Source organism: Gossypium hirsutum, chromosome A03 (genome assembly GCF_007990345.1).
Source record: "Gossypium hirsutum isolate 1008001.06 chromosome A03, Gossypium_hirsutum_v2.1, whole genome shotgun sequence".
NCBI classification, from domain to species: domain Eukaryota; kingdom Viridiplantae; phylum Streptophyta; class Magnoliopsida; order Malvales; family Malvaceae; genus Gossypium; species Gossypium hirsutum.
The window spans coordinates 622664-635289 of record NC_053426.1 but is presented as its reverse complement, the minus strand read 5'-3'; the positions used below and the strand labels follow the sequence as shown (position 1 = coordinate 635289).

The 12626-nt window shown below is 32.3% G+C and overlaps 2 protein-coding genes, 1 long non-coding RNA gene and 1 other non-coding gene across 4 annotated transcripts; 3 read left to right on the top strand and 1 right to left on the bottom strand.

Moving 5' to 3' along the window:
- The first annotated feature begins 2669 nt into the window (after positions 1–2669).
- Positions 2670–4973, top strand: LOC107950147 (uncharacterized). The gene is made up of 5 exons (XR_001697956.2): positions 2670–3041; positions 3151–3197; positions 3305–3507; positions 3968–4044; positions 4458–4973. It is a non-coding gene; the product is annotated as an uncharacterized lncRNA (long non-coding RNA).
- Positions 4974–6178: 1205 nt separating this feature from the next.
- Positions 6179–6268, bottom strand: TRNAM-CAU (transfer RNA methionine (anticodon CAU)). Its single transcript is given in 2 exon segments — positions 6179–6214; positions 6231–6268. It is a non-coding gene; the product is annotated as a tRNA-Met (tRNA).
- LOC107950157 (uncharacterized) lies at positions 6192–8794 on the top strand. The gene is made up of 2 exons (XM_016884942.2): positions 6192–6515; positions 7838–8794. Exon 2 carries the CDS (start codon positions 8012–8014, stop codon positions 8480–8482), a length of 471 nt encoding a protein of 156 aa, XP_016740431.2. The 5' UTR covers positions 6192–6515; positions 7838–8011; the 3' UTR covers positions 8483–8794.
- A 2084-nt stretch (positions 8795–10878) lies between these two features.
- On the top strand, positions 10879–11238 carry LOC107888110 (uncharacterized). The gene has a single exon (XM_016812281.1). It carries the CDS (start codon positions 10879–10881, stop codon positions 11236–11238), a length of 360 nt encoding a protein of 119 aa, XP_016667770.1.
- The last annotated feature ends 1388 nt before the right edge of the window (positions 11239–12626 follow it).

Genomic DNA, 12626 nt, shown 5'->3' with positions numbered 1-12626 from the left:
GTAGCCATATGGAAATTATTCCAATGAGTTATTAATGAAATTGTGATTTGGAGGATGAAATAGTTAAACTAATAGATATATGATTGTGTACAATATTTGATATGATTTGTGTTTTTATGCCTATGAGCTTACTAAGCTTCAATAAGCTTACTTGTGTGTGTTTAATATTTTTATGTAGATTGACTTGAAGTGAAGTGGGTAGATCGGATCAACACAACAGGGCACACTATTCAGATCAATTCTGGTAGTTTTTGTTTTATGTTTAAAGATTTATATGGCATGTATAGAGTTTGAATGAATTGAAGTAAAGATGTTATAAACTAGTTAACAATATTTGTGCTAAAACAGTTTTTGGTAAGTAGCAGTAGTTTGACTTTTAAAATTCACCATAAATTGTGGAAATTGAGTTAAGGGCTGGGAAAAAAATGAGATTAAAGCTTAATGAGTCTAGTTTCATATAGAGGAAACGGTGCATGCAATTGGATTTTATGTTATGAGATATTTAAATTGTGGTGAGACAGAGTCTGAATGACTTCGAGTTCCCCTGTTCTGATTTTATAAAATCATTAAAAATTGCACAAAAATAATTATGAGTCATACTATATATGTATGGATTCCTCATTGGGTCTATTTTTAAGAGAAACAAACGGTATTGTTAGTTGAATTTTGTACAAAGAGAAATTTGGTTCGTAGTGCATAGGGGTCAAAGTAGCCAAACCCTAAAATAGGGGAGGATTTAACTAATAAACTGTACTAATTGGACCAACCAAAAATTATATAAAAAAAATTTAAGTAGATATATGATTATAAATTCGGGTAAAATTTACGGATTTGGATTTCGAGTTTTATAACTCGAGATATGAATTATTTAGCAACTATGACGCAGTTGGACAGCTTGTCTGAAAAGTATGATATAAATTATCTGAATTTGGTTAAGTGCTCAAATAAGTTTAGTAGTGCCTTGTGCTCGACTCCGGCAACGGTCTCAGTAAGGGGCGTTACAGTTGGTAAATGAGTTAAGTGACACAAAACTTAGTAGAATTTTTATATAATATAGATACATCATGATTAAATTCTACTATTAGTTTTTATACTTTAATTTGGTTATTTTTAATCATTATATTTTTTGAATTTTAAAACTTTAGTGATGATTGGATGATAGCTATTAAATTAAGTTTTGTTTTGTTGTTTTTAAAATTTGATGCGATAAACATATTATCGCGTGTGTCGTGCAATGTCAGTTTATTATTTTCATGTATTATTAAAAAAAAGTAAATGGATTGAACTGTTATCATTTTCATCAAAACAATAAATGATCCAATCGGAAAACATTAATTAAATCTATAACTTTACGCATAGTGTAAGGCTAATAGAATATAACCAAACATGGATTTAATTGTTGTTGTTTAAGTGATGACTTGAATTTCAAAATTCAAAAAGTATATTGTTGGGGATCGATTCGTATAAACAATGAACAAGTGAAAGGAGAGAAGAATGAACACAAATATTTTATGTGAAAAACTCTCAAAGAGAGAAAAACTACGGACAAATGACGCTTTGGCTTTTTACTAAAAAGTAAACAAACGAGAGTATAATATGAAGAAAATAACTTAAATGTACAACATGTACATTACCCAAAACTCTGAATACAAAGCTCAAGATAACAAAGAGCAAACTAGTAAAACTCTCATAGAATTCTCTCACAAAATGAGTATTAAATACTCTCTATAATTACCATAAAACTCTCATCGAAACTCACATGCGACTAAATATTGCCGCCTCCAAGAAAACTTGTTGATTGGCATATCAACACAGGGATACAGTGGCCCCTTTAAATTGGCTTAGACTAGAGTTCCAATCATACTAAAATATCTCTGGCATAATTAGAGTCCAATGAAAAGATAGCAGAGTTTAACTGGGAGAAGAATGCGAAGCACACCCCACGTACATAAACTAAAATTGGCCAATTCGAAAAGTACACAAACTAAAATTAACCAAATTAAAGTATAACAACTAAATCCACGATTTACACAAAGTATAGCGACTAATAGCATAATTTGACATATTTTTAAAATTAATAAAATAAATGTGAAAGGCTGAAAGCTAAGGTTTTTCAGAACTAGATTAATGGGTGAACCAGTTAGACCATCGATTTGTTTAGTTCAATTGAATAAATTAATTTAAAATAAAATAAAATAATACAAATAAAAAATCTAGTTCAATTGATTCGATCGATCTGGTCTATCTAATCGAATTATGGGTTAATCGGTCTAACCTCTTATACCAAATTAATACCCTGCCTAATTTTCGGTTGATTTGGTATGATTTTTGAAAACAGTGGTGAAAACAAATAAACAATAACTACAAATCAAGGTTTTTAAAATTGGATTGATGAGTGAACCGATCAGACCATCGATATGGCAGTTCAAATTAAATAAATTATAAAAAGAAAGAAGAAAGAAAACTAAATCCACCAATCCAACCCGTTATTCTGTATTGATACCCTAATTGATTCTCGATGGTCCAATCTGGTTCTGAAAGCATTGGTGGAAACAAATAAAGATTACATAAAAACCTCTCATAATTGAATAGGTGAGCAAACTAGTCAAACCACCACTTTATTCGATTAAATTGAATAAATTATTAAAATGAAAAAAGAAAGTTACTTGAGGCTTCCTTTGGATGCAACTGCATCTCAGTACGTTGGTTTTTTAAGGCTAAAAAAAATTGTAACTGAAATGTTAGCAAACGCAAGGGTGTTTGGAAAGCTTTCTTCAGTGCGTTGAAAATGCATTTCATCTCACTGGAGTCTCAATTCCAGACTGGAGCCTTTTGTTCCAGTAAAAATTTAGCAACTTCAGTTGCTTTTTGTTTTCCTCTTTTACCCATATGTTCTTCAATTGCATTCTTCAGGCTTTTCTGATGTCTGTTACCTTCTTCTCCCCTTTCCCCTTCCCCTTCCCTTCCCCTTCCCTTTCCCCTTCCCCTTGGGTTGCAAATCAGTTTGGTCAAGGACTTCTTCCGGTTCCTCCTTCATCCAGGTAAGGCTCCTTCTCCTTCTTCCGTTCTTCATTCCTTTTTCTTCTTCCGTTCTTCATCTTCTCTTCTCAGCATATTCTATTTTGTTTCCTCTCTTTCTCTCTTTCTCAGGCAAATCTACCATGAATGCTTCCATTAGTACATCAAGAGATCACAAAGTCTTCTCAATTTCCCCCTTGAAATTAATTTTTCAAATTCAATTTTTATGAATTCTTAATTTGTGTAAAGAAGAAATAGGAAAAACTAATCGGAAATGTTTCCACAGTTCGGAGCGATGGCGGAGATGTTGAGCAAGGCGTCGACGATGGTGTTCCGGATTGAACCGATGCTCACCCCTACAATGATCCAAATGATGTCAGCATAGCTCCGCTTTTAGATAGTAAATTCGATTCGGAGAAGTGTGAGGCTCTCAAGCGACTCCTCGCTCTCATCGCTCAAAGCTTCGACGTCTCTAATTACTTCCCTCAGGTAATTTCGTTTTTCATTTTTGATTTCTTTTTATTGAATGAACTCTGAAAAATTTACTTAAAATTTAATATTGAAGTGATCTGGATTTTGTAATTTCATTCAAAGCACCGTTTGACTGCTAATAAGGTTTCTGGAAAGTGTAAATAAATTTAAGTGTCTAAAAGTTTAAATATCATTGTTTAATAGGTGTAGTGAACTTATCACAGGATAATTGAGAAAGAAAATTAAGCTATCGAGTGTTGTAGTTATAATTCATTGGATCTTTATTGATAGTTGTACTCTGATTAGTGAAGAAATGGTTGAATCGGGTCTAAGACTGTGGATAAAATACAGATAGTTGTTCATAATTGCATTCATGATATGAAATCAGGGTTTGGTAATGGATACTTTTAAATCTTATATTTGTTTGTTAATTGAGGTGTATATATGTTTTTCATCTCTCTGGTTGCTTGAATTACAGGTTGTTAAAAACATGGCATCTCAATCTTTGGAAGTAAAGAAACTTGTTTATTTGTATCTACTGCATTATGCTGAAAAGTATGTTTCGCAAACTTCTCTTACAATATTCTTTTTATTTTCCTATGGTTGCTTCCATATGTTAAGAAGCAATATTAGTAAATGAGGGAATTATTAGTATGAACAAAGAACATGCTTGCTTGAAATCTATCTCTAATTGCACCGGATAGAAACGGTATCAAGTTTAACTAGTTATTAGATAAGAGTAGTTATTAGATCATGGTTTTTAAGCACTTTTCAAGTTTAATTAATTACAATTCATTTTGAATAACTGTTCTTTTTCTTAATAAAAGCAGTGCTTGAGATGGTAGAAACTCATTAGTTTAAAATAATAGTGGTTCAAAGGAGAGGTGATGAGTGACCTGGATTGTATTTCTTGTATTTAAGCAGGTAGATTGAACTTATTGTTAATGTTTCTGTGTTTAATTTTGTAGGCGTCCCAACGAAGCATTGTTGTCAATTAATTGTTTCCAGAAGGATTTGGGGGACCCTAATCCCTTGGTGAGAGCATGGGCACTTCGCACCATGGCTGGAATTCGTCTTCATGTTATTGCACCTCTTGTTCTGGTGGCTATGGGCAAGTGTGCTAGAGATCCATCTGTTTATGTTAGAAAATGTGCAGCTGTGCTCTTCCAAAAGTACATGATTTGCGCCTAGAGGAACATACCTCGGCAATTGAAGAGGTTCACTTGATAGATTTTTTTCTTCATGGTTATTTTTGCTTTCGTGTTATCCACCATTTATTATGACCTTACTTTGCTACGACTCGATTTCCATTGTTAAGATCAGTTGAAAACTGCTTCCTTAAAAGGTTTGGTATTTTTGGACAGAAGGTTTTAGACTAGTTTGGCATGCAATATGCAAAGATAATATCTTTTCATCTTTTGTGCCTGCATTTTTCAGGAATTTTTTTGTACCTAAATAAACATTCATAGATTTTTGCTTCTTTACTTGGGCGTCCAATTTTAGATGTCTTTAGTAGCATGACACCTTAGACATCTATCTCTTGTTATAATACATTTCGATAGGGTTGGATTTATGTTTGATGTTATAGCTGGTATGTCAGCTACATTTTGTTTGTAATTCTATTTAGGCTTTAGTCATGTATTAGTGGGAGCAGCTATACATTAGTTAACTGCCATATTTCATTGTAACATAAATGCTTCTCAAGTCAATGAAAAAGATTTGAATTTTGGAAATCAAATTCAGTTTTCTTATTGTTCAAACTTCTTTGCATTCGTTTTTCTTTTTCTCCCTAGTTTTCTGCTAAAAAAACCAACACATGTAATCCGGGCTACTTATGTATATGGCATATTGCTTATTCAAGTAATGAAGTTAATCTTTACATCATCCGGGTTACTTGCTTCTGTTTTCTTCCTCTGCTGTCAAAACCCCAACAGATGTGATTTTTAATTCTTCCCTTTAGCATTGATGACCAGCTCAAGGCTCGACATTGCACGTTCTACATGGTGGCCATAGGCTATTTTAGTTACTAGCCAACGGTTGATTTTAGTTTTAAAGTTATTTGATGCTAGAAATGTTGAGTTACTAATAACAAACATTTGAAATAACATGCATTAAGACCCTTATTCTAGTGTTGCTTTATTATTTTATCTTTCAATAATGTTTTATTTTTCTAAAGGCTCAATAATTACAATAGTTTTTCAATAATGTACTGAGTCCCTACAATTAAATATATGATTAATTTTGAAATATTAAATAAAATAAATTTTTGAATTTTTCTTTAGTTTTAATTCATTTTTAATTATTTATTATTAAAAATAAATATAATTGTAATAATTTTTAATCATTTATTAATTTTGTAATTGTTAAATAATTTTTAAAACTTCTATTATATATCATTTTTAATCAAATGTCCTTAAAAGTCATTTTCTATTTTCACCTCACCGCTACAGCTGCGTTTGAATCCAAACACACACTCCACCGCTGTTTCTAATCTCACTGCTACAGTATCTAATCTCACCGCTACAGTAACTAATCTCACCGCCACCGCTGTTTTTAATCTCACCGGAGCTAAACACACCGCCCATCCAAACTAAGCCTGAGACTTATAGTTGAGTCAATTCACGATCTAGCCAATTCATATAGAGTAGTCTGGTTCAAAAAATAAATAAACATAAATAAAAGAAAGATTTGGGGCGAGAGAGGCTCGAACTCTCGACCTCAGGATTACTCAAACACCAAGCTATGAGACCTACGCGCTAGCCGACTGCGCCACCACCCCCTTTGACGCTCAATTACCTGTAAAATTTTTAAACCCAAATTAGGTTTTCAGAAAAAAAAAAACCATTCCTTTAATTTGTCTTATTATCAAAGGTATTGACTTTGATTCTCGTAAACATCCTAAAATAGCCCCCCTTTTCTTCCCTTGATTTTCTTCATCCTTTTTTCCCTAATCCGACAACCCTCGTTTTCTTAGTTCTTCTCTTTGTTTCAAATCAATTTCCCAATTAATATCTGCATTTCAGTTGGTACTTATCTAAAGCTTTTTCCTTTTTTTTAATCTTATTTATTTCTGTCAATCTTTTAATTCTGCATGTTGTTACAATAATGTCATTTTTTTATATTCTTTTTCTTGTTCTTCTGATGTTTGGATTTAAGGGTTTTTGTTTTATTTAGTTTTTTAGATTCTGGGTCATCCTTGAACACCAAAGATGTTTTTGTTAATGTGAAATTTGGGTTATGCTTGTTTTGATTAGTGGGGTTATTGTTTTAATTTTATGCCTATAGAATATAGATAGGTTTGATTGTGATTTTTTTTTTACTTCAGTTTCCTCTTTCTTGTACAATCAATATTGATTCTTCAATTAATGTTTTTTTTTTCTTACAAAGTGTTCATTTTACTTCCTAATTAATTTGTTACATGATATAGATAATTGTTAGGTGCACTGGTAAGCTACATTGCAGATGGGGTTGAAAAGAATCTAATTAAATGTATTATAGAGTTCATGTATGATGTTGAGGGCCTAGACTCTTTGATAAGCTTCCTTGTTGCTAGCTCGTGTTATAAGTTGAGTCGAGCTGTTTATTGTTCATAGCTTTCAGAACTAAGAACGAATATTGGATTATATTATCCATATCAAGTGCGAATTTGTAGTTGAAACAAGATACAAGCTTTGATCTTATGAGTGAAAAAGGAAAAAGATTCAAGCTTGGTAGTTGTAAGAGGCAGATGGGGTTGAAAGAATCTAATTAAATGTTGAGGGTCTAGATTCTTTGGTGACCTTCCTCGTTGCTATTTGTGTTATGAGTTGAATTGAGTTGTTTATTGTTCATGGATTAGGTTCTGTATTTCTTTGGTAGCAAGTTGTAAGGCAATGATTGTATGTAAGTTACAAAATAAGTTATGATACTAGGGGTACGGTTATAATCCCTTTGATTTAACAACTTAGTTAGCCATATGATCGGTTTTGTTATTCCTCAGTGAAGTTCCCATCTTTCTTATTAAGAAAAAGATAGTTCAATGTTTGTTTCCTTAGGTGAGCTCAAAAGTGATATGAATCATGCTAATGGTTACATGAAGAATCTAATTATGTATCATAGAGTTCATGTATTGTTACTTGCTCATGTTATAAGTCAAATCGAGTTTGTTTATTATTCATAGTTATCAGACCTTGAACAAATTTTGGATTACATTCTGCATTTCGTTAATTATGTAAAGCTTGCAAAATAAGTTATGATACTAGGAGTAATGTTATATAATCCCTTCGATTCGCAGCATATTTTGTGTATGAAGTTACGGCATATTTCGTATCGAAAACCCTCAAATGATGTGTTTTGTTTTTGCATACAGATTTTGTATACGATGGCTAGATTGACATAAGGGTAACTGGTACCTGACTTGATGTTGCATGGAGCTTAAAATCCTCGATGGTAAGTAGTGAGGCGTGTTTTCCAGCATAACCGAAGTTATAACCAGATCGTTTCCTTGTTCGACTGATTTTACTTGATGTAAGATTTGTTCAAAATGGAAGACGAGCTAAATATGAATCCTAGTGGAGCACAAGGTACTTTAGTAACAAACTCAAGCAACAAAAGTTATAATGACATTATGACTCGCCGTCTAAAGAATCGAGAGCGGCAGCGTAGATATAGGGCTAGAAAACGACTTGAAGCCGACATGCAGAAATCGCATGTCCTATACCAACCAACTATACCAAATGCGGAGTTGCAATTAAATGGGATCCTTAACAATGTGACGAAACATGTTCATTGTAAACGGGACTGGAAAAAAGATGCTAGGAGGGCTCATATATACAAGGCTCAAGAAGGTTCAATCTCTACTGTTGAAACCCAAGCATCATGCTTGCTCTCTGTGGATCCCGTAGGAAGAGAGTGTTCTTCGGAGGATTCACCTAACCTTCAGAACTACGAAACTAGGAAACCTAAGCTCGGCCGAAGAGATTGGAAAGCTGATGCAAGAAAGAAGAAGAGTTGAGTTGGTTGCACTGAGTTGGATAGCAAATGTGTGGTAAGCCGGTTTTGTTACTGCATTTAGGAACGTTTGTGAACTTTTGCAAGTTCTATTTTTGTTTTCGGGTTTTAGATGCATTGCATAGTATATATATGTATATCGATGATGCAGAACTATTCTGTGCAAAGTTTAATTTGGGTTAGAATGCTTTAGGAAAGATTGTTGCAGACTACAATGGCGACTCGAGTTTTATAATGGTGTTGAAATATTTGTAATATGTGACAATTAACATTTTGATCATTGCTATCTCATCCTATATGATTGATCATTGTGAAAGTGCATCTGTAAATGGTAAATTTCTCATTTAGGTCCTTGTACTATATTGTGAAGTGCACTATACTTTTAAAAGGTAGCAAAGAAACCTCTATATTGCAAAAATGAGCAAAATGCTTTTTTTTTGTTTATTTTTACCCCAAACGTGGTTTTCTTTGCCATTAGATTGATGATTTGGATTTCTAAAATGCCGATGTGGATTAAATGAGGTGGAAATTGAAGATGAATTGAATTAAAATGAGCAAAAATCCCAATAAAAATTCATAAAAAAATTGATTCAAATGATATTTTAATTTGGTTCTATCAGTTCGTATCGATCCATATAGATCAATTAATTTGATAGCTCTTTTTGGATTGATACTCCGATTAATTTAGTGGTACTATTCGAACAATCATGGGCAGCAAGCATGAGTCTATTACTCTCAAAACTCTCTAAAATTGGTAAAGTTTTATTTAATCTAATGGTAAAATTGTATTTCAACCCTCTTAGAATTTAAAATTCAATTATGACCTCTCAAAAAAATGAAAAAAAATTATAATTTAATCCCTTGAAATTTGTATTTTTTTTGTTAGTACACTGAAAAAATTACATTTTTAACTCTCTTAAAATTCATAATTCAAATTCAGCCCCTGAAAAATTTTCAGCTTCACCCCTGACCCCACAACTATGATACTTAGAAACGAGGAAACATCAAATTTGTTTAAATATAGCTAAAACTTTAAGGTGGCAATGATCTAACCCATATATTCGCAAGATCAATTGTTTAGTGGCCTAATTGACTAGATCATCAAGTTTTGGTTTAATAACAAATATATAAATAATTAAAATTTTATAAAAAAATATTTAAATTTTTATAAACCGGTTGAATTGTCATTTTTTGTTCTGATTTTCAGTTTTTATTGATTTTAAGCAATTAGCTTAGAAATCGATTCAATCCTTTCGTCTAAACTAGTATACCAATCAATTCTCGATCCAATTGATTTGACAAATCGAGTCAGTCCAATTCCAATAATACTACTCCAAGTAGGGGTGAGCATTCAATCGAGTTGAGTCAAATCGAGTAAAAAATTTTCAAGTTAGCCAAGTTGACAAATCCTATTTTAGCAACAGAACTCAATTTGAATTTTTTTCGAATCGAATCGAATCGAGTCAAAAAATTTCAAGTCAAATCGAGTCGAGTTAACGAATTCTATTATTTATACTTAATATTGCGTTTAGATGGACTAATTATTTAACTACTAGATGAAGTAAAAGATTATTTAACTACATGAACAATATAACGATTTTGCCTTTTAATTTAATGGATAAACATTTATCAAAATGACGTAGTTTTACCTTTTAACTTAATTATTTTGAATTTTAACTTTAAAAAAAGTAAACATTTATTAAAACGACGTAGTTTTGTCTTTTCTTATTCGGATTTTCAGATAACTCGAATTGTGTAATTCATATTCGAGTTAAACTGAAAAACTTAATTTTTTATTCAAGTTGATCCGAATAACTTGATTAACTCAAATAATTCAAACTATTTAATTCAAAGTTTGAATTTTTATCGATTTTTTTGAATTGAATCGGATTTTGCTTACCCCTAACTGCAGCTTTCATTAATTCTCAATCAACTCATCAATATCATATATGAGTGTTATTGAGGATCGACCAATTCCTTTGAAAGAAGTGTTCGAAATGTTGTTTGTTGGGCAACCGATCAGATCCCCTAACAACTGGAAATATTGTCCCCAAATCAAGATTTTATCCCCAACCTCAACAGAGATCCGTGTATGATTTACGAAAGATGCCTCAATTGGTGGTACTTGCAAAAATCGATAGATATGCTAGTCATCAGTATCAATTAGTTGTACCTAAAACCCATGAAAACCAAATTTAGAATTTGGCTAACCTGTCTTTGAGGGTCCAAATTAAAACACCCAAAGTTGTTTCAATACACAACGAAAGAACGTGTCTGCTAATTTCAATTAGTTATGTCCTTTTGCTTCTTCTTTTTTCAATATTAAAACCCTAAAACATAATCAATTTTTCAATTCCCAACCCCTTTTTTTATTACCTTGTACTTCAAGAAACAAAAGCCATGAGTCTCAATTGCTTGAATTGCCGTATGCTTAAAAGAACAATTGATTCAAACAATAGTAGGGATCATTGTAGCAAGGCAAAACATAGAAGGAAAATTGGTTTTAATGATAGAGCTAGGTCGGAAATAAGCCCGGTGGCTTATGAAAAACTCACAAGCGATGATGATTTGGTAATGCCGACAATCGGTCCAAAGAAGAGTCACCATTGTCGAGCAAATACAATCGATATGACGTATGGAGCAGTGACGTTCGAGGCTGATGGTAAGCCTAGGTTGGTGAGGAGCTCTGGGATGAGGAGGGATTGGAGCTTTGAGAATTTGAGAGATGAAAAGAAGAGAAATGAGATGAGAGTACATTGATGCATGGGGCTTATCTTTATCAATACGCTATTTTCATTATAAATTGTGGGCTAAAAAAATAGGGTTAATTTCACAAAATGTCTTCAAATTATGGACGGGATTTTATGTTGGTATCCAAATTTCAAAACGTTCTAGTTGAGTCCTCTAGTATCAGTATCATATCAATTATGCCCTTCCGCCAGTTTAACAATCACTTTAGGCGTTTAATGCTAGTTCAGATGACATATCTGAAGTGGAAACCCATTTTAACATATAGAGCATTTAGAATGTGAAAAAGAAAAGTGTTGAGGGGGACTGGCTCCTTCGAGAGAAATATTTTAAGTGTTATTCGCCAAGCAGACAACTAAGCTACCAACAATGGTAATATATTGTCCCCGTATAAGGGTTTTGTCTCTCTTCTCCACTAAGATCCCTAAAGGGTTCATGAAGGGAGAGCGCTTCAGTTGGTGAAGATACGGAAATATGACCTACAAGGCTCAAAGAATTGGTGTCATTATTGTGCATAGCAATAATTATGTAAGTCACCTATGTGCGAGGAGACTTGAACCACCAACCTAAGGCACTTAAGCTACATACTTGAATTATGGTACCACTTGAGCAAAAATCCCTATATGAGGACAATACCTTACTACTGTTAGAGTCTCGGCCAGCTGTTGGGCGAACGATACTTTAAATACTTCTCTCAAAGGAGTCAGCCCCCACTTTATATTTGAGTTAATATTTAACGTTCAACCTAACAGTTAGGTTAGCAAAAGGACTTGATTAATATGATACTAATATTTTGGAGACTAAATTAGAACAATTTGAAATTTGGGAGCAATTTAGAATTTGATCCAAAATTTGGGGATATCTAGTAGAATTAACCCAAAAAATTTTATTGTGGGTAAAATTATAACTAATATTGTTAAATTGAATTAAAATGAATATTTTCTATGTTTAGAACAATTGTATGTGATTGTAAAGAGAAATGTATACATATATATATAGTCCTTTTATGTCTTCTTATTTTCCCTCTTAACCTAATAAAACGATAAAAATAGTTTTTTTCTGTCCATTTTTTTCATTTATTCATCTTTTACACTTATCAAACACAATGTTAAAATTGCTTATTGGGATACCAAATTAAATTTGTTATTAGGGTAAATTATTTAGATAGTCACTCTAAAATTATCATAATTCTATTTTGATCACTCTAAATTGTTTTTTTTTGTCAATTTTTGCACTGTCGTTAAGAATTTTTTCTGTTTTAGTCACCCTTCCATTAAAAACCAAATGGAATGTTGACTCCGTTGCCACGTGTTTAATTTTTTTTTCAAAATTTAATTTAAATACATGTGTATATATATATGTGGCAGCACAATCAACATTTGATTTGATTTTTAACATTG